At 45.2% G+C, this 27,728-nt stretch overlaps 1 protein-coding gene across 4 annotated transcripts in view; it reads right to left on the bottom strand.

The window, feature by feature from the left end:
- The window catches only part of Ralgps1 (Ral GEF with PH domain and SH3 binding motif 1), a 232,512-nt gene that overhangs the window by 160,267 nt on the left and 44,517 nt on the right, over positions 1-27,728 (bottom strand). For all 4 annotated transcript variants that reach the window (XM_090330657.1, XM_090330658.1, XM_090330659.1 and 1 more), the window contains exon 4: positions 26,647-26,697. In XM_090330657.1, coding sequence (XP_090186783.1) covers positions 26,647-26,697 — 51 coding nt within the window. The remainder of the gene's footprint in view (positions 1-26,646; positions 26,698-27,728) is intronic.

Raw genomic sequence — 27,728 nt, 5'->3', positions numbered from 1 at the left:
AGACAAGATAAAATAATGGCATTCACTGGGAATTGGATGAAACTAGAGTGAATTTTGTTGAGTGAGATAAAGCAAGACCAAAGGAACAAAAGGCGCATGGTCTCCTTGATATGTGGCTATTAGATCCAAACAGTACAAGAGCAATGACTCAATATTTGGGTACCCAAGGTTATGGACATGGTCTTGGAGCTATTAACATAACTACACAGTCATAAAAATCTATGATGGGATATACACTCTATAGACATAATGTTATATTATATAGATTGAGATGTATTTATGACATACAAACCCGCAGCTTAATTTTAATTATGTTCTAAAATCTATGTGCAGTGATTGCATATAGATTCCCTTCTTGAATACTTGTTTGTTAAACATAACATTTGAAATATGATGTAAAACAAATCAGTGTTAATAAAATCTTTGGACCTTCATGACCGCTCTAACCTCCAATTTCTAAATGAAGAAAAGAAGAAATAACGGGCTGGGAGTGTGGCCTAGTGGTTAAAGTGCTTGCCTAGCATGCACAAAGACCCGGGTTCGATTCCTTGGTACCACATATATACAAAAAAGCCGGAAGTGGTGCTGAGGCTCAAGTGGTAGAGCTCTAGCCTTGAGAAAGTCCAAGGACAGTGCTCAGGCCCTGAGCTTAAGCCCAGGACTGGCAAAAAAAAAAAAAAAAAAGAAGAAGAAATAAGTAGAGGAGTCTGATGTTTAGGCAACACAGGGAGTAGACAGTCAAAGTGGCAGGATCCTATCCTCAACCAAGTCAGGACAGAGCGACACACCTCTGTTGAGGTTCCAACAGGCACCAGCCTAGGGGAGAGCTGAGAAAAAAGATAAAAGAGACAGTGGAAGTGATAGAACAGGGCTTCTGAGAGCCCCCTGGCTGAAGCAAGTTTGGCTCTGGAATTTGGCTACCAATGCCAGAAGAGGACATGGTGCCTTTGGTTGCACAAGTAGGTTGAGTTTCTAGATACACAGGCAGAACTTACTAACAGCCAAATAGCCTACAGGCTCCAAGCCAATGCATCCATGTGTCACCTACTGGATGCACAAGCAGCATAGGGATCCAGGTAGCAGGATCATTTCCGTATAGTAGAAGAGGCTGTCATTAGTCCAAGATCCCTCCAAGGAGGTAGAACCAGGTGGAATCCAAACTCTGATCTGGTTTTTAAGCCTATGCTCTGTTTAGTGCCACAAAAGCTAGAACTCAGAACAATCTGAGGCTTCCAAAATAGGTTATGGAAAAGAGATGGGCCTTTTCGTCCTTTTAGGCAATAAGTGTACCAATGTGCAGATGCACCAATTGGGAAGAATACTACACTCAACTAGTCCCTTGCAATAAGCCCATCTCCATGGGATGCACATCCAGGGTGTTGTGTTGTTCTTCCCTGAGAAAAATCTTCAGTTCTAGCAGATACTGCTGATTATCAACAAAACACTGTGTGTTTGATAGTCCACACAATTAAATATCTTGTTCTGCTATCACCTTTGCTGAGACCACTAGGCAAATATGAGCGAATGGTATGATTAATCTGTCCCGAGGAATATGTTTCAAAAGGAAGAGGCTGCTCTTTTCTGCCTGCCACCAGACACTGTGTCAAGCGACCTACAATCATTGCTGTATGTTCAAAACAGGCAGTGTGATGTGACACATGTCATGTATTTGCCTAACCCTACTCTCAAGATGCTGCTGACAAAGCCCAGAAGAAAATGAAATTTGGCAGGCGCTGGTGGCTCACATCTGTCATTTCAGCTACCCAGGAGGCTGAGATCTGAGAATTGTGGTTTGAAGCCAGCCCAAGCAGGAAAGTCCTAAGACTCTTATCTCCAATTAATCACTGAAAAAAAAGCTAGAAGTAGTGCTGTAGCTCAAGTGGTAGAGCACTAGCCTTGAGCAAAAGGAGTTTAAGGACAGTGCCCACACCCAGAGATCAAGACCCAGGACCAGCAAAAGAAAAGGAAAAAAAAGAGAGGGAGAGCAAGAAAGAGAATAGGAGAGAGAGAGAGAGAGAGAGAGAGAGAGAGAGAGAGAGAGAGAGAGAGAGAGAGAGAGAGAGAGAGAGAGAGAGAGAGAGAGGAGATCCCAACTTAGCAAAGGGAATGGCAGCAGATGGATACTACTTTCACATGAGGGGCTTCTGATAGAAACAGAAAGGCTCAAGTTAGGCTCTGTGGAGACTTGGGGTGGGGGAGGTGTCAGGTGGAGCCAGCTCTGGGAGACCTCTCAGATGACAGAATCAAGGTCTTCCCAGTGCACCCACTTGTCACCTAAGGCATCTACTCCTATGTGCAAACAGGATGGGGGACTAAAGGCTCTTTCTTGCATCCCTCAGTAAATCTCCTCTTGCTGACACTTAGGTCTTCACTCTACAAGCACCTGTGCCCCCTGCCTGCCCTTTTATAGGACAAGCCTACTTCTGTGTTCTGTATATCCTGGCAATTGCCAAGAAAGGTCAGGAGGGAAGCCACAAACGACCAGGAGCCATCAGGTACCTGAGTTAAACCAGCACAATGAGAGAAAAGACAGACTAAGACACAGAGATTCTTCAGAAACAAAAACTTGAAAACTCCCTTTACTGTATTTAGCTACTGTAGGAAAATATAACAGACTAAAAAAAAATTGGGGAAACCCTTAAAAATAACATCTGTAATATATAAAGAATGGTTACAAATAAAAAATTGAAAGAAAAACAAGTATCCTAATTTTTTAAGAAGTGAACAAAAGATCTATCCAGATCTCATACAAAAGAGGTGGCCAGAGGGCAGGTGGCAATGGAGTGATGTTCTAAGGCAGTGGGCGGAGGTGTCTTGCAGCTTCTTCTTGGACAATGATGATGGCAATACTGATGAACGGTGATAATCTGAGAAAGGACAGGACAAGAAGGAAAAATAAGGGAGGACAGGAAGGAAGGAAGAGAAGAAAAGAAAGGGACAGCAGCAGTGGAAGGTCGTAAAGCATGCCTACAGTGGCTTCTTTTGCAAAGTTAAAGTAGGTGCTGGGAATCATATCCATGAACACAACACACAGGCTCTCCCTTTCACAGAGCTCAGGCTCTACAGGGAGGGAAAAGGAAAGAGACTCCTATGAAGTCAGATGACAATGAATTACCTGAAAATTAGGGAAGGGTATATTTGAAGATGTTTCAAGGGTTAACTGGACCGGAGGGGAAATCCCTAGAAAGCGGGGTGGGGAGATGCATATCTGCTGTCCAGTGGAAGAGGGTCTAGGTAGCAGGAAGTACATGTGTAAAGGCCTAGAAGCAGGAGACCATGGCTGAGAACAGAAGGTGGCTGGACAAGAAGAGGCCTGGAGAGGAGAGGGAGGTGGTAGAAAAAGATGGGCATGAGGCCAGGTAAGCACCGAATTTTGTTTTGTTTTCTGAATGAGATGCAAAAGCAATGGAGGAAGAGGCAGAAACAGATCCCCACAGCCGCACATGAGTGTTCAGAGGGCTTGACTGCCCTCTGAACTTGTACATAGGGAACTTGTACATGTTCTCACATGGGAGCAATTCTTCAGTACTTTGAAACAAACACGTGCTGGAGACTGTGAGTATAGAGAAAGGAAAGAGGCAGGGCCCAGGGAGAGGTGTACACAGGCTTCCTGAAGGAAGAACTCAGGACCTGACAAACTACACAGGGTGAGAGGGAACTAGAAGTGACAAGCCAGGCAAAAGTATGAGTGGGAGAGATGACTGAAAGAGCAGACGTAATTCATCTTTCTTGGCTTTCAGTCTTATTTGTTCCTATAGAATAACAACTCATTTATAGCCACTACTGTTTCATTAAATCCTCAAACTACCATCTGCTTGGAAAACATGTACTGGATTTAGGGTCATGAAGATGACACGGATTTCCCAAAACATTTCCCTCCCCAGCCCAGTCCTGTGCGTTCTGCACAATTGGAACCAGCTGTTGGAGCCGGGCAGCAGCCAAGTGCAACCCGGCGAACAGTCTCCATCCATGTGACAGGGAAAGGGCCCCAATTAACAGAATGGAGAGCAGCTGCCAGTGGCTCAGTTCAACAAGATTAACAAGCCGGATGCGAGGCCCACAGGGTCACATGTCCATTTTCTGCCCTTCCACTGAGACTATACCCAACTGCCTTTCTCCACATTCTTCAAAGATTGTTTGCTGCCCAAAACCATCACTCAGATTTTCCCTTTAAAAAATAATAATAATAAAGAATTATACTAGTTGTGTGCCAATGGTTCACACCTGCAATCTTAGCTACTGAGGAGGGTGAGATCTGAAGAATGTGGTTTGAAGCCAGCCTGGGCAGGAATGTCTCTGTAAGACTCTTACCTCCAAAAAGCTAGAAATGGGAGCTGTGGCAGAATTGGAAGCACACTAGCCTTCAACAAAATAAGCTCAGGCTCAGGGAAATTGCTCAGGTCCTAAGTTCACACCCCAGGACACCTATGGATGCACAGACATGCACAGACACAGACAGACAGACAGACAGACAGATAGACAGACACACACACACACACACACACACACACACACACACACACACACACACATTTTTTCCCTTTGGTGTTACTGGGGTTTAAACTCAGAGCCTTGTATCTGCAGGCAGGTGCTTTACCATGTGAGCCATACTCACAGCCTTTTTTGCCTTTTAAAGAAGGTACTTCATTTGTGCCTTGGCCAACCTGAACCATGATCCTCCCATTTATCCTTCCTGCATAGTTGGGATGACAAAAATGAACTAATATGTCCAGTTGTTGGTTGAGATAGCATCTCACAAACTTTGTGGTCAGGATGGCATCGAACAATGATCCTTCTAATCTCTGCCTTCTGAATGACTAGAAATGCAAGAATGAACAACCATACCTGGCCTACATGGTGATTTCTTAATTAGGCACCTAACACATGTTTGTTGGAGAAAACCTGAAAAATATAGAAAGCCTACTGAAGAAAATTCAAATCAGCCCTTAGAAAAACACCTAGAAAAAACCTCAAGTTTACATTTTAGTCTAATGATAATAAAAACCAATAATATGTACCTGGTATGGAATAATGTCAGACACAATTCTAGCCATTTTACACACATTTGTTCACCAATTTCTGTTCTTACCATACTATGAGACAGGTACCATTATTGTCCCACTTCAGATAAACAGTAACTTAGTTGACATTAAACAATTTGCTCAAATCCTTATTTGTAGTTACTGTAAGAGTCAGGATTAAAACAAATCTGTTGGCCCCTGGAGCCAGGACCCTCAGCCACAGGTCACCTCCATTTCTAAGTATGGACCACACACTCACGTGCACACATGGAAACACACACCTGTTCTCTCTCAACTGAGCTCACCCTACATCAGTGGTCTCATGATATGGTTTTGACCTTAATGTACTACAAATATTTCCTCATATCTGCCCTAACCCTCTTTTTCAGAACCCCAGGCACCCATATGATATCTAATAACAATTCATAATATTCTTTCCTTTTGCTTCTCCTCTGAATTTTAGGAAGAAATATTAGACTGTCTCTTGACTCATTACCTGGGGTTTTTGCAATATCTGATTTGCTGCTTGCTGTTCCTGTTGTGATATAAACCTGATAATCATACTTCCTAGCAGAAGCCATTCTTTGAACTTTGATCCTCAGATCTTAGCCTCCTGAGTAGCTAGGATTATAGGCACGAGCCACTGTGCCAGCCTCTCCGAGACTTTTAAAGAACACAAATCTGATGTTAAATTTATTCCTGAGCAGCATGGTAATGAACAGGAAGCCCCAGCCTACAAGATCTGTCTACAAGAACCAGATAACATGAATCATCAAAGAACATGGTTAACTAAAAAACAAAAACAAAAAGCAGGTACGACCTTTTGAATAGGTACTGAAACTACCAACACATAATATCCCTTTGATATATATATATTTTTTTTTGCCAGTCCTGGGCTTGAGCACTGTCCTTGGACTTTCTCAATGCTAGAGTTCTACCACTTGAGCCACAGCACCACTTCTGGCTTTTTTCTGTGTATATGGTACCAAGGAATTGAACCCGGGTCTTCGTGCATGCTAGGCAAGCACTCTACCACTAGGCCAAACTCCCGACCCCATCCCTTTGATATTTTTAGAGAGGGAAAAAAAAGAACTTCTGAGAAGTTTAGTGATGGCTGCCTCACACTGGGACACTTCTCCACAACTAAGAGAAACAATGGGCAGCAGCAAGCAGCAGAGCCTTTCCTAGTAGCTTACATGATGGCCACAGAGTGCAGGAGGCACCTGAGCCTCTGTAGCACAGTCCTTCCCCTAGTGTACTGTGGGAGCATGGACAGGTCAACTTAGAGAATGCCAACACATCTGGGGGCTCCTCAGCACTCTGCTGGGCACCCTGGAATGTCACAGGGTCAGCAGACAGAAAGTAAGGGGAGACAGGAGGGTCTTGGGACAGATGAACAGAGCAAATTTGGGTTCCAGAAGGAGCAGAAGACAGAGCAGCAAGGAGAAAGGGAAGAGGAGAGAGAGAGGGAGATCAGAAGAGGGAAGAAGTAGGTTTTAACCACTTCATGTTATAGAACTGAAGTTGGAGGAAGTTAATTTATTTCATGGCCGTTCGTCAAAACAATACATGACAGATGTCACAGAGTCACCTTTTAGTACAAAAGTATCCAAAAGAAAGAGCCAAGAGCCAGGGGCTCACACCTGTAATCGGAGCTACTTAGGAGGCTGAAATGACTCTTATCTCCAATTAGCCACCAGAAAACTGGAAATGGTGCTGTGGCTCAAAGTAGTAGAAGCTAGCCTTGAACAAAAAGCTCAGGGTCAGCTCCCAGGCCCTGAGTTCAAGCCACACTAAAACACACACACACACACACACACACACACACACACACACACACTCACACACGCAAGGGGCCAGGACTTTGGCCTAGTAGTAGAATACTTGCCTAGCATGCACAAATACCAGGGTTCAATTCCTGGGTACCACATACATAGAAAAAGCCAAAAGAGGTGCTATGGCTCAAGTGGTAGAGCACTAGCCTAGAGAAAGCCCAAAGACAGTGCTCAGGCCCTGAGTTCAAGCCAGGACTGGCAAAAAAACAACACAAAACAGGGATACAGTACAGTGTCAGATCGGTGGCTAGGGGATGCAAAGCCTGAATTGGAAAAGAAAAAGCAGCCGTAGAAAATGATGCATCTAGAAGTAGCCCAGGAGCTTATATCCATCTCCCCAGCCCTCTCTGCAGTGTCAAGTGTGGCTGACACAGGGGGAAGACACAGGACAAGCCCACCATAATCAAGATAAGTGTCATACAGTTCCTCATACCAGGAGTCTTCTCCGCACCCCCAGGAACATGCTTTTGATCACAGGGCTTACAGTCCCTGGACAGAAGAGGATTTTTGGAAACAGCCCCAGACTTTTGATAAATTCCAGTAATGGCTGCCCAGTGGAAAGTCTTACGGCGGGGGTGGGGGGGGGGACTGTTTTGACATGTATACTGTCAGACCATGACCATGGATGCTCAGCCTGCAAGTAGACCTGGAGGAACAGCTCTTTCAGAAAAGCCATTTTCCCTCCTAAATGGCCAAAATGAACAATTAGTCTTTCAAATGTCTGATCTATATAGCAACACTTACTTTAAAGTGTGCGGAAATCATCAGCACAAATGAAACTACTTTTTGTAAGGCAGTGAGCAAGATCACGACTTCATTCCCAGACTCAGGCTGAGCTGCTCTGCTCCCTCTCCCAGCCCCCTGTGATCAGCAATACACAGCTGACCTGCTCAATTTGAAGTAGAGGGTAGCACACTTGCTTCCTGGCAAGCACCATACGCATCAAGTGCCAATATATCCCTAAGAACACAGGGAAAGTTAAAATACTACCAGAACCTGAAAGGGGCTGGCTTGGGAGGATCTGGGAAGTTCTATGGCAAGTGCACAGGCTGGAAGGAGGCACACTCAAAGCCCTGGGAAAGAGGAGGCCAGAACAGGTGAAACAGCAGTGGGCAGGGAGGGTCTCAGGAGGGCAAGACAAGCCCCCTTTCACGTGACCTGCCAATCATCTTACAAAGTGAGGAAACCACCAGAGATTTTGAACAGGCTCAGTGATACAGGGAAGGGGAAGGATTTTTAGAACCACAGAATCAGGGACATGGAGTTTGGGGTGGGGGGGGGGGAAAGGGGAGGTAAGGCAGGGCAGTCAAGATGCCTGCTGGGAGGGAAGTACCACTGCTAAGAGGAGGCAAGAGAGCAACCTGAGAGCTGAGAAGTAGCACTTGGACAGGGAGAGACAGAAGGAACAGGAGCAGATTATGTACCAAGAAGGAGTCACTGATGACAAGCAGATACCATGTTTCCAGCCTGACCAGGTGCACTTAAGTGTAGCAGCAGTCATGACAACACGGCAAGCTTCTGGAACATGTTGGGACTGTGGGCCATAAGACAAAGAAGGACCCACTCTCAGCTCTGCCAAGACTTCAGAGCCATGGTAGAGCATCAGGCCTGCATCTGTGGCACCTGATGCTCTGCTGTTGTGTTTCTACAAGGTCCTTCACCTTTTCTCAGCCAAATTCACTGGACTGGATACTAACCACTTTCTTCCCCATGGCCTTACCTGTGTCCAAACTGTCCCCTAAATGGAATGCCCTTTCTTTCTGTGTTCCACATACACCAAATCAAATGGGGCCCCTCCAGGGTGCTCTGGATGCTGTCCCAGCAACAAGGTGTGACTTCTGGCCCAGACAGCGCTCAGCCTATCTTCTTTAGTGAGGTCCTTGTCATCATTCAAGCAAGTTTCTTATCTTTCCCCCTTTGTCAGAGTCCTCTTAAGCACCAGGCAAGTCTTTGCACATGGTATGGGCCTGCTTAACATGTGCTAAACAACTGAGTAATAGGCATGAGACCCACTATGCCACAGAGGCTCCAGGAATTCCTAAGCAAACCATATGGCATTTGTGTGGAGGGATCTTTCCTCTAATTACACTCAAATCTATAACTCCATTCCGAGACCTCAGACATCTGGCTCCTTACACATCAGCTTCCTCCAGACACCACTCAGACTTCAAGGCTGCCGAAGGCCTGACTTCAGCACATCTAAAGCCAAGACCGCTCAGCTGCTGCCCACCTCTACATCACAGACTTGTGTCTCCTTGCAGGCTCACTTAGGGTCCAAGCTGGCACAGAGGGGAATTGGGTCCTAACACTGCCTCCAAAGAGTCTATCTGCAATGTAAAAGGGAAAACACAAACAAGAGATCACTACTACTTTTATGAGTACGTTTTATTCAGGAAATTCATATTTTCCACTGAAGGAAAAACCAGTTGGTGTCTAACGATTCAAATTTTCAGTTCCTACTTCCAGAAGAAAGAAACAATTTCCAGCCATAAACAGAAGGTTTGCTCTAAACTCCTGTTTCCCAGGAGGGCTGAGGCTTCAGGGTCCTCCACGCCCTAAACTTAGGTCCTGCCGGAGGCCTGTCTAGTCAGAAGGCAAACAACACAGGCTATTTGTAATGACAAGCAAACACTAATGAATTTCGGAGCATGTCTGGTGCTTGATTTTATGGCTCATAAAATCATCTGGCTGCTTCCCACCCCAAGCCAACATGCCAGTGAGGCAACCCCAAGTATTTACAGGCAGGCTGGCTCTGCCAAGGCCACTCTGCAAGAGGGAGAGCAGGGGACAGGGACCACCTATATTACCTTTCTGTGTGCTCAGACATTCAACCTAAACCTTGGCATGCAAAAGCCTATCTAAAAAATATTCATTTTTTAAAATATCTTGGAGTGCGAGAGTCAACTTCACTGCCTCAATTAAATCCAGTTACAAACCTAATCAAAAGTTACCAAGATGGCTTCTACACAGCAGTCAGACAGAAGCAAAGAAGTGGCTTTTCTAATTGAATGTACAGTACATCTAACCCTCTCTACCACATTCATGGAGTCCACTGGAATAGTCTCTCTTTGGTTTTCACTGATTCACTTCCATCCAGAAGCCACTCAGGCAGATCCCTCACTACCCTGCTCTGGCCATGCTGCTATGAAAACCCAGGAAGAAGGGACAGTGGCAGCTCTGGGGTTCCCTCCACCTATGAGGAGATCTGGAAGCCTCTGAAGACCCAAGATGGCCAGACAGGCTGCAAGCCGCCTGGGACCCACCAGAGGCTCTTTCAGACCACAGGAACAGCCACAGGGGACACCACTGGAGTTATAGAAAGCATGATGGGCCCCCACAACTAAATCTTTTCCTTTTTAATATTTTTATTGGAGTATATCAATTGTACAAATTAGGGTTTATTATCATATTTTTATATCTGTATATAAAGTATCTGGAACATTTTTCTCTTACCCTCTATTGCCTTTCTTAACCCATGTAGCTACATAAAACTCACCTTCTAACATCTAAATATCACTATAGCTGTGAAACCAAAGGCAGTGATAATCCAAGTCCACACAATATGAATATGAATGCAGACAAGGCTAAAGCGAGGAAGGTTTTCAAAAAGCAAATGGTGTATCAGGTCCAAAGGATACTGGAAGATACTGGCTCCGTGTTGGCACCTAGGGAATGCTACCAGGCTCTCGGGCTTTCCTGAGTCAACGGGACTGGGATTCTAGATCCATCTCCACACATTTCAGAGAAGAAAGTGTCGATGATCATGACAATCAAGCCAAGGAGAGAGAGGAGAAGGAACATGAGCAGTAACCACTCAGTAAGCAGTGACTGGGCCCCAGCCAGAGGGTTAGGTAAGGATTTAAGTTCCTTATCATACGAATCTTACCAAGATCCCAGGAACTAGTACCATCACCATTTTACTGCAGAGCTAATGAAAGTATTAGGAATGTTCCATAACCTGCCAATATTTACACTCCTAGTTCATATTGGAGCTGGACCTCAAATCCAACTCTGCCTATACCATATGTTATAAACCAGCATGCCACAGTTTCCCCCAAAAAGAAGAGTCTGGGACCCTATTTTCCTTTTCCTGAAGGATTCTTGATCCTATACAAGATGTTCAACTCTGCCACCCCATTCCTGTTCCATTATCACTGGTGCCTTATTCTCAGAAGAACCTGGGCCACTACTGAGACTCCAGTGGCACACCAGCCTCCAGGATCCCACCATGAGACTAGAGGTCCATATACCAACAAGGCCAGGAACAGTGATTTCTAAGACACCAGAGTTCTATATGATGGCATGGAAACTGGATCCACAGAACAGCCCAACCTCTACTCTATTTCTAGAGCCATGCTCCTGCCACTGGGCATCTCATAAAAGTGCCCCACAGGCAACACAAGGCCAACATGCACAAAACCCATTTCTGCTTGGACCCTGCCCCACCTTCACATCATCAGCTATTCTCACCAGTCAACCCTGTGCTCCACCTACAGGCTGTGCTTATCCTTACTTTCCTCTCTTTCTCAGCATCTACTTAGCACCTATAGAGCCCCAAATGGCTGCCCCATTTCACAGTACTATCCTCACCTGAGCCATGTCACACTTCCCCTACAACATGTAACAGTCTCCACACAGCGGCCAGAGCATGCCTTGTGAGTGACACAAATCTAAAGACCCTCAGTCACCTTCCCTTTGCCAGAGTCAGGTGCAAACTGCCTGACTTGGCACATGAGGGTCTTCTAGCCCTGTTCCCAATCTATCTGTAACATTGCGGTGGGCTGATGCAGCCATGCTGAGATGGTTTCCCTGGATTATTGGTTCACTTTGTTTTGCTGTCTCTCACCTCAGGCCTCAGGACATGCAGCTTCTGTTTGAAAACTTCCTCTTTCTCCCACTCCAGCCTGCTCCTGTCAATTCACATGGCATGGTTCAGACTAGGCTGGATGCTCCTTTGTGTGTTTCCATAGCAGGTATAATGCTGTCCCAGCCCTCACCTTTCTTTACTGGACTGTCAGTTGAGCCATACAGAATGCATAGGAATAGACCCGCATAGTCTAACTTGTTACCTCTGCATTCCCAGATTCTAAGAAAGTACCTGGACATAGAATATGCTGAATAACTGTGGACTGAGTGCTGTTCTATACCAACTGGCGGGAAGTAAACATATGTTTTCCAGATAGTAAAGACTTAACTCTTTAAGGACAGCAACTTCTTTTTTTGTTTTGTTTTCTTTTTTTTTTTTTAAACAAGTCTTCGGGATTGAATTCAGGGCCTGAGCACTGTCCTTGGGATTTCCCAAGGCTAGAGTTCTACCACTTGAGCCATAGCACCACTACAGGCTTTTTTTCTATGTATGTGGTAATGAGGAATTAAACCCTGGTCTTCATGCATGCTAGGCAAGCACTCTACCACTAGGCCAAACTCCTGACCAGGACAGCAACTTCTTTTCCTTTTTTTCTTTTTTTTTTTTTTGCCAGTCCTGGGCTTAAGCTCAGGGCCTGAGCACTGTCCTTGGACTTTCTCAAGGCTAGAGCTCTAGCACTTGAGCCTCAGCACCACTTCCAGCTTTTTTCTATGTATGCGATACTGAGGAATTGAACCCGGGTCTTCGTGCATGCTAGGCCAAACTCCCAGCCCCAGCAACTTCTTATTTAGTGGAATTTTTTTTTTTTTTTTTTTTGCCAGTCCTGGGCTTGAGCTCAGGGCCTGTGCAATGTCCTTGGACTTTCTCAAGGCTAGAGCTCTACCACTTGAGCCTCAGCACCACTTCCGGCTTTTTTCTATGTATGTGGTACCAAGGAATCGAACCCGGGTCTTCTTACATGCTAGGCAAGCACTTTAACCACTAGGCCAAATTCCCGGCCCTTAGTGGAAATTTATATGATAAACACTATGGGCCAGCTGGCACCAGAACAAACATTTGGGAGGCAAAGACAAACTAGATGTAATCTCAGTTCTGAGTTCTGAGAATGAATGAAAACTAGACACTTCTTCTCTGGAAAAAGGTGACCAACCTTTTTTTTTTTTTGCCAGTCCCGGGACTTGAACTCACAGAAAAGTTATTAGAATTCTGCCTGTTACAGAGTAAGCATTCAACAACATTACAATGACTATCAGTGAATATAAGATCAGAATTACAAAACATCTCTGATACTTAACACTTCTTGACATTCAGTCAACCTGACTTTTTGTTTGGATCCCAACAAATACTTGCAAATAGACTAGGCAGTCCACTTTTGATGTTGAACAACCACTTTCCAGGCCCACCAAAGAATATCCTCAAATGTCAGAGAATAGCACCCAGGTCCAAATAAAACCAGAATCAGTGGTGCCACATTCTCCACTTTACTCTTGGCTTCCTAAGAACAGTGTCAGGGCTCCCTCACTTCTGGCTCATCCCCTCTGAAGGATGTGAGTCCTCTCACATCCTCAGCTGACTTCTGCTATTGCCAATTTGGCGTAACCCTACCACTTCCAGGCTGACAAACCTTTCTTCCAGCAACTCAGTCACCCCTCTCCCGAGCCCCAGTCTCCTCTTCTGGAGGATAGCATGGCTCCAAGTGTCCAGTTTCCAGCCTTGTCTATAATGGTGAATTGAAAGGTTTACCTCACTAACATAGCCAAAAATAGCTAGTAGGTAAGCCAAGCCATGAATGAATTCCTCTTTCTCTATTTTGTGGGTTTTCCTTTCCTTTCAAAGATGGAAAATAGTAAAACTTCAGTCTGAAGTTCCATCAAGTACTTCAAGACTTGTGCTTTGGAGAAGCAGTGAGTCTTCTGTAGTAGAAGCAGCTTTCTGTTCTGCTCCATTTCATGACAAAACCTCCAGAGAAAGCAGTGACTCCGGCCCAGCTCTGATGAAATCACAGACTTTCAAAGGAGGCCATCAAGACTGCTGCAGCTGCCACCATGTGCTGGCAGGCCAAGTCCAGCCATAGCGGCAGGTGGGCCTCTTGCTTCATTGAAGCTGCAAAGCCAGATGTGCTACCATACAAAACAAATGCTTCCTCCACACAGAGAGCCTTAACCTTCCTTCCAGCCAAAATGCAGTTTGGCAAAAAACCATTTTGAAGACCTGGAAATTTCCCCAAGGGGGCTGCAAGATGCCAAGAGGAGTGAGCTGCACTGAGACTGTCATTAACAGTCCATGTGATGAATTCCCAGAGAAATGGCACAGCTGCCAATTCTTCCGAGGACCTGCCTCTGAATACCAGGAGAGTGACACGCTAGCCTAGAAATGACTTCAATGACACCGAACTGCTGAAGCTCCTCCCTCTGTTCTGCCCCACAGCTCACTCATTCAAGCTCTGTGACCCCCCTCCACTCTCACCTACCCAAGTAACTTCTTTTGCCTGGCAGTGCAATAAGTAGTTTTGAAGGGTATTCTGAAATGAATTTGTGTTGGGGTAAAACAGAGTTTTAGAACATTCTCAGCCTTTCCAAGTCAAGTTGCCTTCTTACAAATAAGGCAGCCCTGCCCTGGCTGGCGGGTGCTCCTTCCTATTCCTGCAGCCTCCATGTCTGGCTAAGAAAACAAAATCTAAGGTTATATAATCATCGCTGCATGATTTTCTCTTGACCTCTTCTGACTCACACTAAGATCACATAAACACAAACACACAGGTATAGTTATAAAAAGGTACACACTCGGGCCGGGAGTTTGGCCTAGTGGTTAAAGTGTTTGCCTAGCATGCATTAAGACCCGGGTTCGATTCCTTGGTACCACATATATAGAAAAAGCCTGAAGTGGTGCTGAGGCTCAAGTGGTAGAGCTCTAGCCTTGAGAAAATCCAAGGACAGTGCTCAGGCCCTAAGCTCAAGCCCAGGACTGGGAAAAAAAAAAAAAAAAAAAAGGTACACACTCATAAATCCCTTTCAAGGGGGAAATAATCTAGCTATCATAATAATTGATGTCACAAGAGAAAAACAATAAAAACTGTCACACATATGTGGTAGCACTTCATGTCATCCTGAACCCTGCTGGAGCAGAACTGGTATCTTATTTGGAGTCCTTTGTTTTTTGGTTGTTGGGTTTTTGTTTTTGTTTTTTTGGCCAGTCCTTAAGCTTGAACTCTGGACCTAGGTGCTATCTCTGGGCAAATCCTTTTCTCCAAGGCTAACCCTCTACTACTTGGGCCTCAGCACCACTTCTGGCTTTTTCTGAGATAAGAATCTCATGGACTTTCCTGCCTGGGCTAGCTTTAAACCCAAACCCTCAGATCTCTGCCTCCTGAATACCTAGGATTATAGGTGTGAGCCAATAACACCTGGCTAGAAAAATAATTTCTTTACATATAACATAGTTTTCAAAATAAAAAAGGTATTTTTGACTCTAAAAAAGTATTGGTCTGAGAATTATTGAATAAAATACAAACAGCAAAAATGTAACTATTTAATAACAGTGGAGACCAACTCAAGCAGTCAGGATTACAGCACCCAAAACAGGAGAGAAATGTGCACCAAAGTGTGAAGTATACTCACACTGCTGATGGGAATGAAGTTGGTGTGGACACTTCTGAGAACAGTCTAAGCGGATGCTAAGCGGAAATTAATCAAAGCTGCTAAAAAAACATCGATAACCTAGCTGGGCATCAGTGGCTTGAATCTACTACTCAGGAGGCAGATTTCTGAGAATCAAAGCTAATCGAGGCAGACAAAGCCATAACTTTTTCATCTCCAATTAAACCCACAAAAGCTAGACATAGAGGTGTGACTCAGTAGTAGAGCTCCAGTTGTGAGCAAAAAAGGCCAAATGAGCTTGACGCTCTGAATTCTAGCCCCAGTACCAGCACCAAAATAAGTAAATACATTAAAATAACCTAGGGCTGGAGGCATGGCTTAAGTGGTAGGATGCCTAATTAGTCTAATCTCATTTACAAAGGAAGGAGGGAGGGAAGGAAGGAAGGAGTACCTAGAAATAAATCTGATGAAAGATATTTAAAAAAAAAAAAACCTATACACTGAAAAAAACATAACATTACTGAAATCAATTAGAGAAGATCTAAACCCATGGAGAGGCACACTGTGTTCATAAGTATAAAATACGCGGAGATAAGAGTCTGTTCGTGGTTCAAGTGACTCAACATTGTTACAATTTAGATTCTGCTCAGACTGATCTAGATTCAGTGAAATTCCCTTCAAAATCTCTGCAGCCTTTCCTCATATAACTTAACAAGGTATTTAAACTTTACATAGACATGCAAAGGACTAGTCAAAATTTTGCGGAAGAAGAAAGGATGTATACTACCTGGATTTCAAGAGGAATGTTAGGGGCAGAGGAGGAAGGAACTGCAAAGAGGCAATTTGGGGGATGATAATATATGTCTATTACTGATGAAGTGTTTTCCAAGACATATACTTACATATCAAAACTCAAATTGTTGGCTTTCATATTCACAGTTTGTTTTATACTTATGTATATGTGTATATATAAGCATATATGTGTGTTCCATCAATTATACCTTGATGAAGCTGAAAAATGATTGTTCCACCCTCAGTTCTAATCTTTTGAGGTAGTTGTGTTATCAACTCCATTTTGCAAATGGGAAACAAGGGTTAAAAGTGGTAAGACCATAGTCTCCAATATAAACCTCAATTTTTCAGATCCCAGGATCTTAAGCTTTGAGTCATGCATATAGAAACACTATTCCATCTAGCAAGTATAGACAAATTTGATTGTATAATGTGCCAGATACTATGTTTAAAGAATGGTACGGAGCAGTAACAGAAAAGGTCCTATCTGTGAGGGTCTGTGACAAGTCTTTTCTCAGCTTGACCAAGTAGAACAATCAATTTCTCTTTATTACATCTCTGTCTTCTCTCAAAACTGAAAAAAAAAAGATTGGTGGGTTGGTCCTTGCCACATACCAGGAGACAGAACTCATAGTTCTTTCTAACTTATAGAAAAAGAGACACTGGGAGGAACTTTCCCCTGACTCTACAGCTAGAGAGCAAGAGTAAGGTTTTCCAGGCAGATCTCCTTGCCTTCAGGCTCAGGACCCTCCCCCAATCTCACAGTCACTGCTGCAACCAGAGCCCAAGCAACCCCTCTTTCCTTTGCAGACAAAACCACAAGCAGGAACCAAGTCCCCATGGATAAAAACAGCTGTTCACAAAGGTTCTGCTTTGTGTTATTAATTCACTTAAAGGAAATTTGGTTTCTAACCAGCACTAATATCATATCCCCCACTCAAGAAAAGAGGAAAAAAATGAATGTAAGGTTGCAGGGCTAGCTTCTTGGATCAGATGTGATGTTGGCTTGTGTTTGCAGCCTGACCAGACTCCTGCTCCCAGGGATCCTCCCTTTCAGGCAGAACTTCTGGGTCCAGACAGGGGCTCCAACCTCTACTGTATCTCCATCATGCATGGACTTCAGGGAAGTCCTTTTCCATTGTGTTTCCAGTGCAACTAGAAATCATTACAACATCATAGTGCAATCCATACACTCCCCAAAAGAAATAAATCTAAAACAAAAAAAAGTAACATCACACTGTGCATAAGAGAAAAAAAAGAGAGAGAAAGAAAGAATTACGATGGATGGAGTAATTACTGGGGAAAAAAATAAACAAGTAAATGTGAACTCAGAACAACAACACAAAGAGACAGCTGCGTGAACTTCCCGTGCTAACTGATATCAGCACCCATGCGCCTCAGGCAGGGAACCACCTTTCCCAGGACAGCCCCAGCCAAAGGACCATGTGGACCGCTCCCCCACTACATAATCTTTGAATGAGGGGAGGCAGAACAGCATAGAATAGGGATTAGGGGCCTTTGTTTATTTATTTATTTATACTACCATTACTACTTCATTCTCAATAGTGTCTGACAATAACACACATTAGGCACTAGGCTAGACCCCAAGGGCTAGAGAAACTGGCCTGATCAATGTGTTCCAAGAGGTACACAAGTCATAGCATCTCTGGAAGAGAATGAACAGTGCAGGTATAAGAAGCAGCTGGGTGCTATGAGGAGGTGGGTGAAGGAAGATACAGTACCCTGGCGATCTAGTCAGGGCAGAGCTAAGCACCCCAAACACCGGGCACCTCCTGCAGGGAGCTACATTGTGAGCAAACACCAGGGGGCACTGGTGTGCACATGGGTAAAGATGAAGGAGACTTAAGTCTGCTGCTGGCCCAACACTGGATCTTCTACCTCCTGTGACAGAGAGCCTTAACAAGGGCTCTCGGATGATATCTCTAGCTTCAAAGAGGAGGCTACACGTCTCAGCTGACTGCAGAAATGTGACCTGGCCCCTTGCCATCAACAGGGAGGAGAAATGGCAGTGGCCTAGATAGGATGCTGTGGAAGGAAATGGTCTGAGAAAACTGCCCAGCGCATGACCAGAGAGAGGGGTTTCAATGATGTCAGCGAAACCGATCTCTCCACAAAATGACTGCATGCTGCCAGCTCCCCTCCCTCTCCTAGGGCCAGACACTGATTCCAAGGAGAAGCAAGGACACACAGGGTTTGTCCGACATCCAACATTGACCTCGGCTGTTTGGAATGCCCACGTCTTTACAGCAGGCAACACATCCAGACAAAAGGCCACGGGGTTAGGTTCCTGAACCCACAGTAATGTTTTTGAAAACTGTTGCATACTATGGAGAAAACTGTGGGGCTGTGCAGGAGCTCTCCACTCCTTCAGGCCAGCCTGATGGTAAGCCAAAAAACACCGGACAGATGCTAGTCAGGTGACATCACAGTCACTGCCCAGCAGTGAAGTACAATCAAGTCACACAGAGACCAGCCTGCTGTATACACAATGCCTCTTGGCCTAAACATTTCTGTTTCCACTAGCCGTACTAAACCCCCTTGCTAACCACATCTATCTTTTCCTTAAACCTACTGAGCAGTTCCTTTCAGGGCCACTGTGGGGAGGAAAAGCAGTCAGCATTCACCCAGACCTCCCAATGCCTGTCTGCCTCCCTGCCACCAAGCTCCTCACCTATGCCTAAAGAGGCAGGTGCTGGTGATAAGGCTCACAGGCCAGGTGCTCGGAATTTTTTCTTTCTGGTAGCTACACTGGTTCCTGTCTGCTCTCTTGCCTTGAGATTTGGCTCACAACTCTCCCTCTCCTCCTTCCCTAACCTCAAAGGCTTCAGAACCCAGACAGTGAGTCCTTTCACCCAGTCCTGTCAGCCCAAATCTTCCTGATTCCCCAGTGGCACAGCCACCACCCCACAAGCAGTCACCACAGCGCTTCCATGCTGAAGACTCTAAACTGAAAACCTCTGCCTTCTGTGACCTCAGTCCTCTCCCATCTTCCATTCCTACCCAAATCTTTACTTCACTCTGTTCTGCACTGTGGGCCCTTAGTTCTGCCCAAGTTTCCCTGACACTAGCTCCTACAGCCCCCTGTCCACACTCCCTCCTGACACAACATTACTGACCACTCCTGACTTCTACCGATGGTGCTCCCAGGTCCCTTGTACCTCTGGGGCAAGTGTCTGCCTCTTACTCATTCTTCTTTCTGTTTTCCAAAGGCACAGCTCATTTTCTCCCTCTATATCCACCACCCATTTCTTTTCTCCTTGGCACCACCAGCAACCTTATAACCAGTTCATGTCTCTACCTTGCATTTGTAGACTACCACAAAAGCCCCTTACCAGCCTCCCTAACTCCAGCTGGAGCTGCCTTAGTGAGAGAGAACATCCTAAAGCACAAATCTCCTCTATTACCTCCTTTCAGTCCTTCAATGAAGAACACAGACTTCACAGCCTGGCATACCAAAGCTTCCCTCCCCAACCTCCCTGCCCTCCCTGCCCAACCCAGACCCTTCAGATATGGCCCTGCTCCTTGAAGATGCCAGAAGCCTCATGCATACAGTTGAGGACCCTCTTTTGCTACCTTCTTTGCTACCGACCTCACCATCAGTGCTTATGTATCCTGAGCGCCATCCCCTGGGTCATCACTGTGGTCTTGCAGAAGAGACCTTGACACATTCTTCCAGACAGACTCCACATACACCCGGACCTCTCTTGCTCTGCAATACTCTTAGCCTCCTACATTTCCAGCTCCTTCCTTCCAACCTCCACTCTTCAGATATACTGACTGCCTCTTACCCACCACACACAACTTCCTTTCAGATTCCTCTATGGCCCCCACTACTTCTTGCTATGGTTCATTTGTATGCTGGCCCTACTCTCATGGGACTGTGGGATGCCTGAGTGAAAGAGTAAAGGATTGTTGACTGGAAATCTGATGGCATGGACGGAGCAATGTTGGCAAGGGCAGCAAAACGACCAGAGGGAAACACCGGCTTTCCATCTCACCGAATCATTCCCATCGCACCTGGCTCTGCTGGGCCCTTCCCCACTGCCTCCACAGCAACACACATAGCTGTGGTGGGAAAAGGATGACATAATGTCTTCTGGGAAGCTCCTGGTCCATGTCAGTATCTAGCAATGATACTCTGTAAGAGCGCAGAATGGAGACAAAAACAGGATGGCCTTTGCCCCAGAACACGGGCACCAAAAGTAGTATTAAATCTTGCTAACACGCTGACTGTCTGAACTTCCCTTTCCAGTTCCCATTCCATTCCCAAAACTGCTGAAGAGACATGATCCTTTTCCACCTTCCAAAGCCCAGTGACGATGTCCCCACTCAAGACCAAGTCCTCCAATGGGTGCAGGATGGACTCTGGGCAAGATGGTACAAGTCGTCAGTTCTAGACCTCAGCTTGCTGGCCATCTCAGTGCAGTGTTCACAGCATTCTTCAGCCTTCCTCCCAGCCTAGCTCCTGCAGAGGTTCCAGTCTATATTACACAGAGCCTGTGCAAACTCAGCAGGTAGAAAACAGTGGCTACAAGTTACTGAAACTTGCTGTACAAAACATTGTACAGTTCTTATAGAGCTGTTATAAGATTAAAAACTAGGATTGCCTCCGTTTTTCAGTGAGGTAACTGAAGCACACAGATAGTATATAACTTGTCCAAGGTCTTCACCCTGGATCAGGCAAGGCCAGACTCAACACACAGCCCTGTCGGATCAGAGCCCTCACTCTTCAGCATATTATTGAGGAACAGCAATTAACAGTTCAGATTTGATAGGATCCTGGATGGAGCAGAGCACAGACAATGCCCATTTCCAGCACATTCTAAGAACAGCGTATGTTCCTAATGCTGTTCCACAATGAAACTAATGACAAAAACAGTGTGATGTTAGACTGGCCTCTCAGGACCTGTAGTTATGTAGACTAGGAACTGGGTATGATGGAGGGATTTCATAGGAAATGGGGTGGGGATAAAATGCTACCCTGAAATGTGCCTGCCTAGAAGGCTGATGCCACCAAGACTTGGCAGACAGACCTCCATCATGGCACAGCCCCACCCTGCGCCCAGCAGCCAGGAATCCACACATGCCTTGCAACCCAATCCACCACAATAGGAAAGGGGACCTGGGCCACACTGGGTAAGCTAAACACAGCTGCAAATTATTATGCTGCAAAGTCATATCTGCACTAACTTGCCAACTCATGATAAAATTGGTCACTTGTCACCAGAACCAGCAGTGATGGCTCCCTATGTGTGACTTCTGTTTTCCTTTTCCTCACTGTCTGCAAAGCTTCCTCTGAGACCTGGGATGAGGCTCGTGGGGTCCCCCTTGCAGAAATGAACAGAAGCCACAAGCCATAGTTCTACCCCAGCCCCCACAACTAACACCATTTGAAAATCTGCCTCTTCAAAAGGCTGAGCTCACCGGGCAAAGCCCTTGCTTTGGGAGACGTGGCTACACTGCAAAACAGGCATCCTGCTGCTGATACTCAGTCAGCTGGTACGCCCTGCCCTTGGCGATGGGCCTGAACCCAGCCGCATGATGCTGTATTATGGCACTGCACCCCTCATTTGGTTATTCATTCCTTCTCCACTCATTCAGCAGCTATTTACTGAACATCAACTGTGATCCAGGCACTAGGATTACAGCAGGGCCTCTCAGGGTGAGGCCTCCAAAACCAGGGAGCATAACGCTCCTTTTCAGCCCTGGGGCTGCCAAAGATCTTTTGGGGCAAAGCCAAAGAAGAACGACCACCTGGTGTGTAAAAGAAAAAGGAGAACACAAAAGGAACCAACTACAAACAGAATTCCAAAGAAATGAGAAACTTCAAACAGTGCCCTGCTACTTAGTAGTCATTCTGATATTATTTAAAAATAATACATATATGCATATGTATGTATATGTACATACACACATCTATGATGGGATAATGAAAAAATAATTAATAATGTTAGAAACCAATCTCATCACTGCAAAAGTACATACAAATGTACAGAATTAAAGTGCAAGAAGCTTAGCAGAGGTTTGCTATCCTCTTATCACACAGCTCAGAATCTGTACACTGTCAGTTTTCTTCCCCATTTCTACTGGCAAAACCAAGCCACAGAGACAACCCCAAAGTCAATAGGATGGGGACACACCACCTACAGCAAAGCCATGGCAAGATGAAGAAAGAATAATTATGCTCTAGCCAGGTGCCAGTGGCTTTCACATAATCATAGCTAGTTAGGAGGCTGAGAATAGAAAAATTATGTGTGTGTGTGTGTGTGTGTGTGTGTGTGTGTGTGTGTATGGGGGGGGGACTTTCCAATGGCTTAAGGGCTAAGACAGTGATCCAACTTCACTGGATAAAGAGGACAAAGAGTGAAACAGTGGCTGTCTCTTAATGCAAGATGCAATGCAAGCTACCTATGAAATGTAGCACAGTATTCCCTGAAAGAACCAAAATCTAATCAAACCTTTGGGTTAACTTGCACTGAAAGAAAGTAGAAGGTATTGAATACATTACCAGGAGGAAGCGGAGTGTTCAGAATATGGACTATTACACAGTACGGGCGACCTAGACTTTGACAGGCTGAGGGTATGAAGGGAAGGAGAGTGGCCTGCACTAGAACAAATTTGAGAAACATGGTGAGCACTTGCAATATGTTGGTCCATAACTTTATCAGCTGTAGACATATTACGTTTTGTGTGTTTCATTTCATTTATATATTTGAGATAACTGGGGAAATTTGATTTTTTTTCCAATTAGAGCTCAAGGAATTACTGCTAGTTATGGGAGGTGTGATAATGCCCTTGAAGTTATGCAAGAATTAAGATCTGCACCTGCAGTTTGGAGGAGGAAAATATTTGCCATGTACTTGCCTTCAGAGATTTCTGAAAACAAAAAGGAAATGAAGTAAATGAAGAAAAGATGCCCAGACCTTAATAATTATTCAAATTGTGTGACAAGTATATGAGGGTTAATTTTTAACAACAAATACTTCTAAACAACATGAGAGAGGGCTGGGAGTTTGGCCTAGTGGTAGAGTGCCTGCCTAGCATGTATGAAGACCTGGGTTCAATTCCTCAGTACCACATACTAGAAAAAAAGCCAGAAGTGGTGCTGAGGCTCAAGTGATAGAGCTCTAGTCTTGAGAAAATCCAAGGACAGTGCTCTGGCCCTGAGGGCAAGCCTAAGACTGGCAAAAAAAAAAAAGTTGGGGCTGGGAGTTTGGCCTAGTGGTAGAGTGCTTGCCTAGCATGCACGAAGACCTAGGTTCAATTCCTTAGTACCACATACATAGAAAAAGCTAGAAATGGTGCTGTGGTTCAAGTGACAGAGTGCTAGCCTTGAGGAAAAAACCCAAAGACAGTGCTCAGGCCCTGAGTTCAAGCCCTAGTTCTGGCCAAAAAAAAAAAATATGAGAGAGAGAGGGGGGGGGGGGAGAGGGAGAGGGAGAGGGAGAGGGAGAGGGAGAGGGAGAGAAAGGAAGAGGAGCCACAGTCTGGACTCAAGTAGGCCAGTAGGCCTGGATCATGTCCTGGTTCTACATAGCCTGTGGCCCAAATTATTATTCTTATCTCTATGGGCTGAACTTTCAGAGTGTTCTCAGTAATCCAGCAAAGACAAATCTTTAGGGAATTAGAATTTCACAAAATAAATTGCTTCTGGTCTTACAGTCAACCATATCCCTGGTTCTCACCCCTGACCATGTATATGGGTGAGTTGTTCAAAAGCAGGTCCTCCCACTGGGAGTGTGGCCTAATGGTGGACTACTTGTCTAGCATGCATGAAGACCCAGGTTCAATTCCTTGAAATCACATACACACAAAAAAAATCCAGAAATGGAGTGTGACTCAAGTGGCAGGGCTCTAGCCTTAAGAAAGCCCAAGGACAATGCTCAGGCCCTGACTGAGTTCAAGCAAAAAAAGAAAAAGCAGGTCCTCAGACCTTTTCTAAACCTATGCAGTTACAATCTCAAGAAAGCCTAGGCTTCTAGCTTCTGTTTATTTCCTTCATTCTGAAGCTGGACTGGGTTTGAGAGACACTGGTCCACAGGTCTCCAGATCTCATGGGACCCCAGTGATTCCTGGCATCCAAGGTGCTCACAGCTGCTAGCCTCTGCTTCCTCTAGAGCCTTACTACATCCAACTTCCAGCTTCCAACTGTGCCTTACTCATGCCCTTCCCACTCTGGGGTGGTCTAGCCACAACATGGCAGGCATCCTCCACAGGAAAATTCCACTTTCAGTCTGCTAACAATAACAGCGGCAGAAGAGCCAGGGAAGCTCCCAGACTCCTTCTTTGAACTTTGGCTTTGACAATGAGGAATAGCCCTTAGCATGTCATATACCCAAGAAATTCAAGACTGGGTTTCTCCAGATAGCTCCAAGCAAACACTTCTGAATGCTCACTCTGTATCTGGCTAATTTTTACAGAATAGTAATGACTGGGTTCCAGACCACAGTGAAGATGCAGATCCCATGTAGAAAGGTGAAAATGTGTGTGTGTGTGTGTGTGTGTGTGTGTGTGTGTGTGTGTGTGTGTGTTGTGTGTGTGTTATGGTGTAGGACCAGCCACCCCATATTTACTGGGTGACTCAAAGGAGTTATTATTCCTCTAAACTAAACTCTTGAAGGCTAAACATTATACTTGAATGTCTAGTTAAAACATGCCCTGACAAGGTACATAGCCACATTACAGTGCGTGGGAGAGAAGTCTCGGTCTTGGCCTTACTGACAGACAGACAGACAGACAGAAAGGGACAGACTCCCCCCCCCCCACTCTCTCTCTCTGTCTTCCCTCCCACAGCAGCCTAGACAATGATGCTAGCTGCCTGAAAAGCCTTGATATACAGGACAAAGAACAAACACTCAAATATCTACACTGTTCTAGATCAAAGCCAAGCAGAGAATATCAGAAATGGCCTCAGTTGAGACCAAAGGCAACCCTCACACAGAACTCCACCCAAGAACTCCAAGAGGTAGTGAGATGTTTATTAGAAACGATGAATCACTTCACGTTAGAACAAAACAGAAAAAGATGAAGTCAGCCAGTTCAAACAAGCACAGAGTGTGGCTCCCCAAACTCAATAGACAGAACACACACAAACACAAACCACTGCAACATCATTTTGGGTGCACACTGAGAACAACTAGCACATCGTTTCTTCGGAATTTGTAGTAAATAGATGCCAGCTCTGGAGAGGCCTAGATGCTTTGTCTGGCTTTGTATCTAGACCCGCAGTAACTTTCATTTTCAGAGCCATTGTACTATAAAGCTAAGAATGTTCTAGAATTCACACCAGAATGGGTTGCAGCAAACACTTTGGCCTGCCTTTCCACAACACCCTCCTTTTCTGGGATCTACACCTCACCCCCAAGGATGGGTGCCCCAACCGTGTTTGTTCATCTAAGCTCAGGTGACTGGACTGGCACTGGACACAACTAAACTGGGTCAGCCTGGGATATCTGCTTAAACAGGGATCATACCGGGCACGGATGGCTCACACCTGTAATCCTAGCTATTCAGGAGGCTGAGATCTGAGAATCAGGGTTCAAAGCCAGTCAGGGCAGAAAAGTCCCTGTGAGACTCTTATCTCCAATTAACCACCAGAATACCTGAAGTGGTACTGTGGCTCAAGTGGTAGGGCATTAGCCTTGAGCCGAAAAGCTCAGAGATATCGCCTAGATCCAGACTGACAAAAACAAAAACAAACAAACAAAATACAAAAACCAGGGATCATGTAAATGTGAGTCCTCTAGGGAGGTCAAATTGGATTAATTGTACAGGTGGGAAAACTAGCAGGACAGAGGGCACAGAGGCTGGAGGCTGGGACTGGCCACATCTTGAAGGGCCCCCCAGGTCATCCATGGATGCCTTTGTGAAGTGACCACTGTCCTAGGGATAAAGTTCTCTTTTGCCTGTTCAGCTACTTTGAAATAAATTTCTCTTAGCAAAAACATGAAACCATGGAGAAAATAACTAAAGCCTCATTGTTACCAGTTGCCAGACATTTCCAAGAATTTTTAAAGACTAAAAGCAACTCTTTTCCCATTACTGTTTCTAAAAACATACATACGCTTTGAACATAAATATGTAAGCATTTTGCTATGGCAACTGGTTTCAAAAACAATCAAAGCAGCCACCAAGAATGTGGGATCAGCAAAAGAGAAGCCTCTAGAATACAGCCTCATGTGACTGGTTACCTTTGACCAGGGCAGCCTAGGACAAGGAGAGGTACATCTAGGCAGACTCTCCAGCATTGGGGCTGGGGGGGAGGAGGGAAGCGGGGCGAGCAATGAGGGCTCAACCTACCCACATCACCAGACAAGTGGCTTTCTCTGCAGAACCCGAAAACTGGACTCAAACAATGGGCAGCAGTGAAAATGGAAAGAGGCCTAACCTAATAACATGCATCTATACATTACAAGAGAGAAAGTAAGAAACTGAGTAACTGTGAGAGTGGCTGACTGTACTCTCTCTTCCCAGCCACAGCATTAGTGGCAGAGTATAAAGGATGAAGTACAGACCTCGGGCTGGATGGCTTTAAACACAGGGATGTCCATGAGAGTGATCTGGCTCTGCAACAAAAGAAAGTCCACGTTAGGAAATGCTAAACATCAAGGACTACTGCCATGTCATTTCAGACCCAGAAGCTAAACTGCCCTTTTGACACAGAATAGAGCAAAAGAATGGGTTTCTTATTCATTTAAATTTATTTAACAAACCGGGCACAGTGGTTCACGCCTGTAATCCTAGCTACTCAGGAGGCTGAGATCTGAGGATCAAGGTTCAAAGCCAGCCTGGGCACAAAAGGACTGAGACTCTTATCTCCAATTAACCTCTAGAAAATGGGAAGTGGGGCATGGCTCAAGGATAGAGCAGTAGGTTGAGCTGAAGAGCTCAGGGACAGCTCCCAAGCCAAGTTCAAGCTCCACAACCTCAAATCCTTTCTTTTGGCTTTGTGAGATACAAGGTACACAGCTGCTGTCTACAGTCACCGTAATGTACAATGCCCCCTACTTTTCTCTCTCCTATCCAACAGTGACCAGGTTGCCACTGATCAGCCTCTGCCCACCCCTCCCTCCTCGATTCCCCAGCCTCTAGAAGCCAGCATTACAGGCAGGATTCCATGCTTTTCTTTGGGCTGGATATTATTCTTTCTGTACACATACCAAAATATTCTTATCTATACATCAGCTGGTAAACACTTAGGCTGATTCCATTTCTTGTCTATTATAAATAGTGCTGCAATAAACATAGGAATGCAGGTGTTTGTCTCTCTGAGATACTGATTTCATTTCTTTTAGATATATACCCCAAAGTGAGATTGGCTGGATCATATGCAGTTCTATTTTTAACTTTTTTTTGGGGGGGGGTCGGTCATGGGGCTTGAACTCTGGTCCTGGGTGCTGTCCCTGAACTCTTCAGCTCAAGGTTACCACCCTATCCCTGAAGCTACAGCACCACTTCTGGTTTTCTAGTGGTTAATTGGAGGTAAGAGTCTCATAGACTCTTATACTCGATCCTCTAATCTCAGCCTCCTGAGTAGCTAGGATTACAAGCTTGAGGAACCTCCATCCCTGTTTTCTGTAATAGCTACCCCAGTTTA

Source organism: Megascapheus bottae, chromosome 3, assembly GCF_031878675.1.
Source record: "Megascapheus bottae isolate mThoBot1 chromosome 3, mThoBot2.hap1, whole genome shotgun sequence".
Lineage (NCBI taxonomy): Eukaryota > Metazoa > Chordata > Mammalia > Rodentia > Geomyidae > Megascapheus > Megascapheus bottae.
The sequence above is the reverse complement of the archived record's forward strand: the minus strand, read 5'-3'. Positions and strand labels throughout refer to the sequence as shown.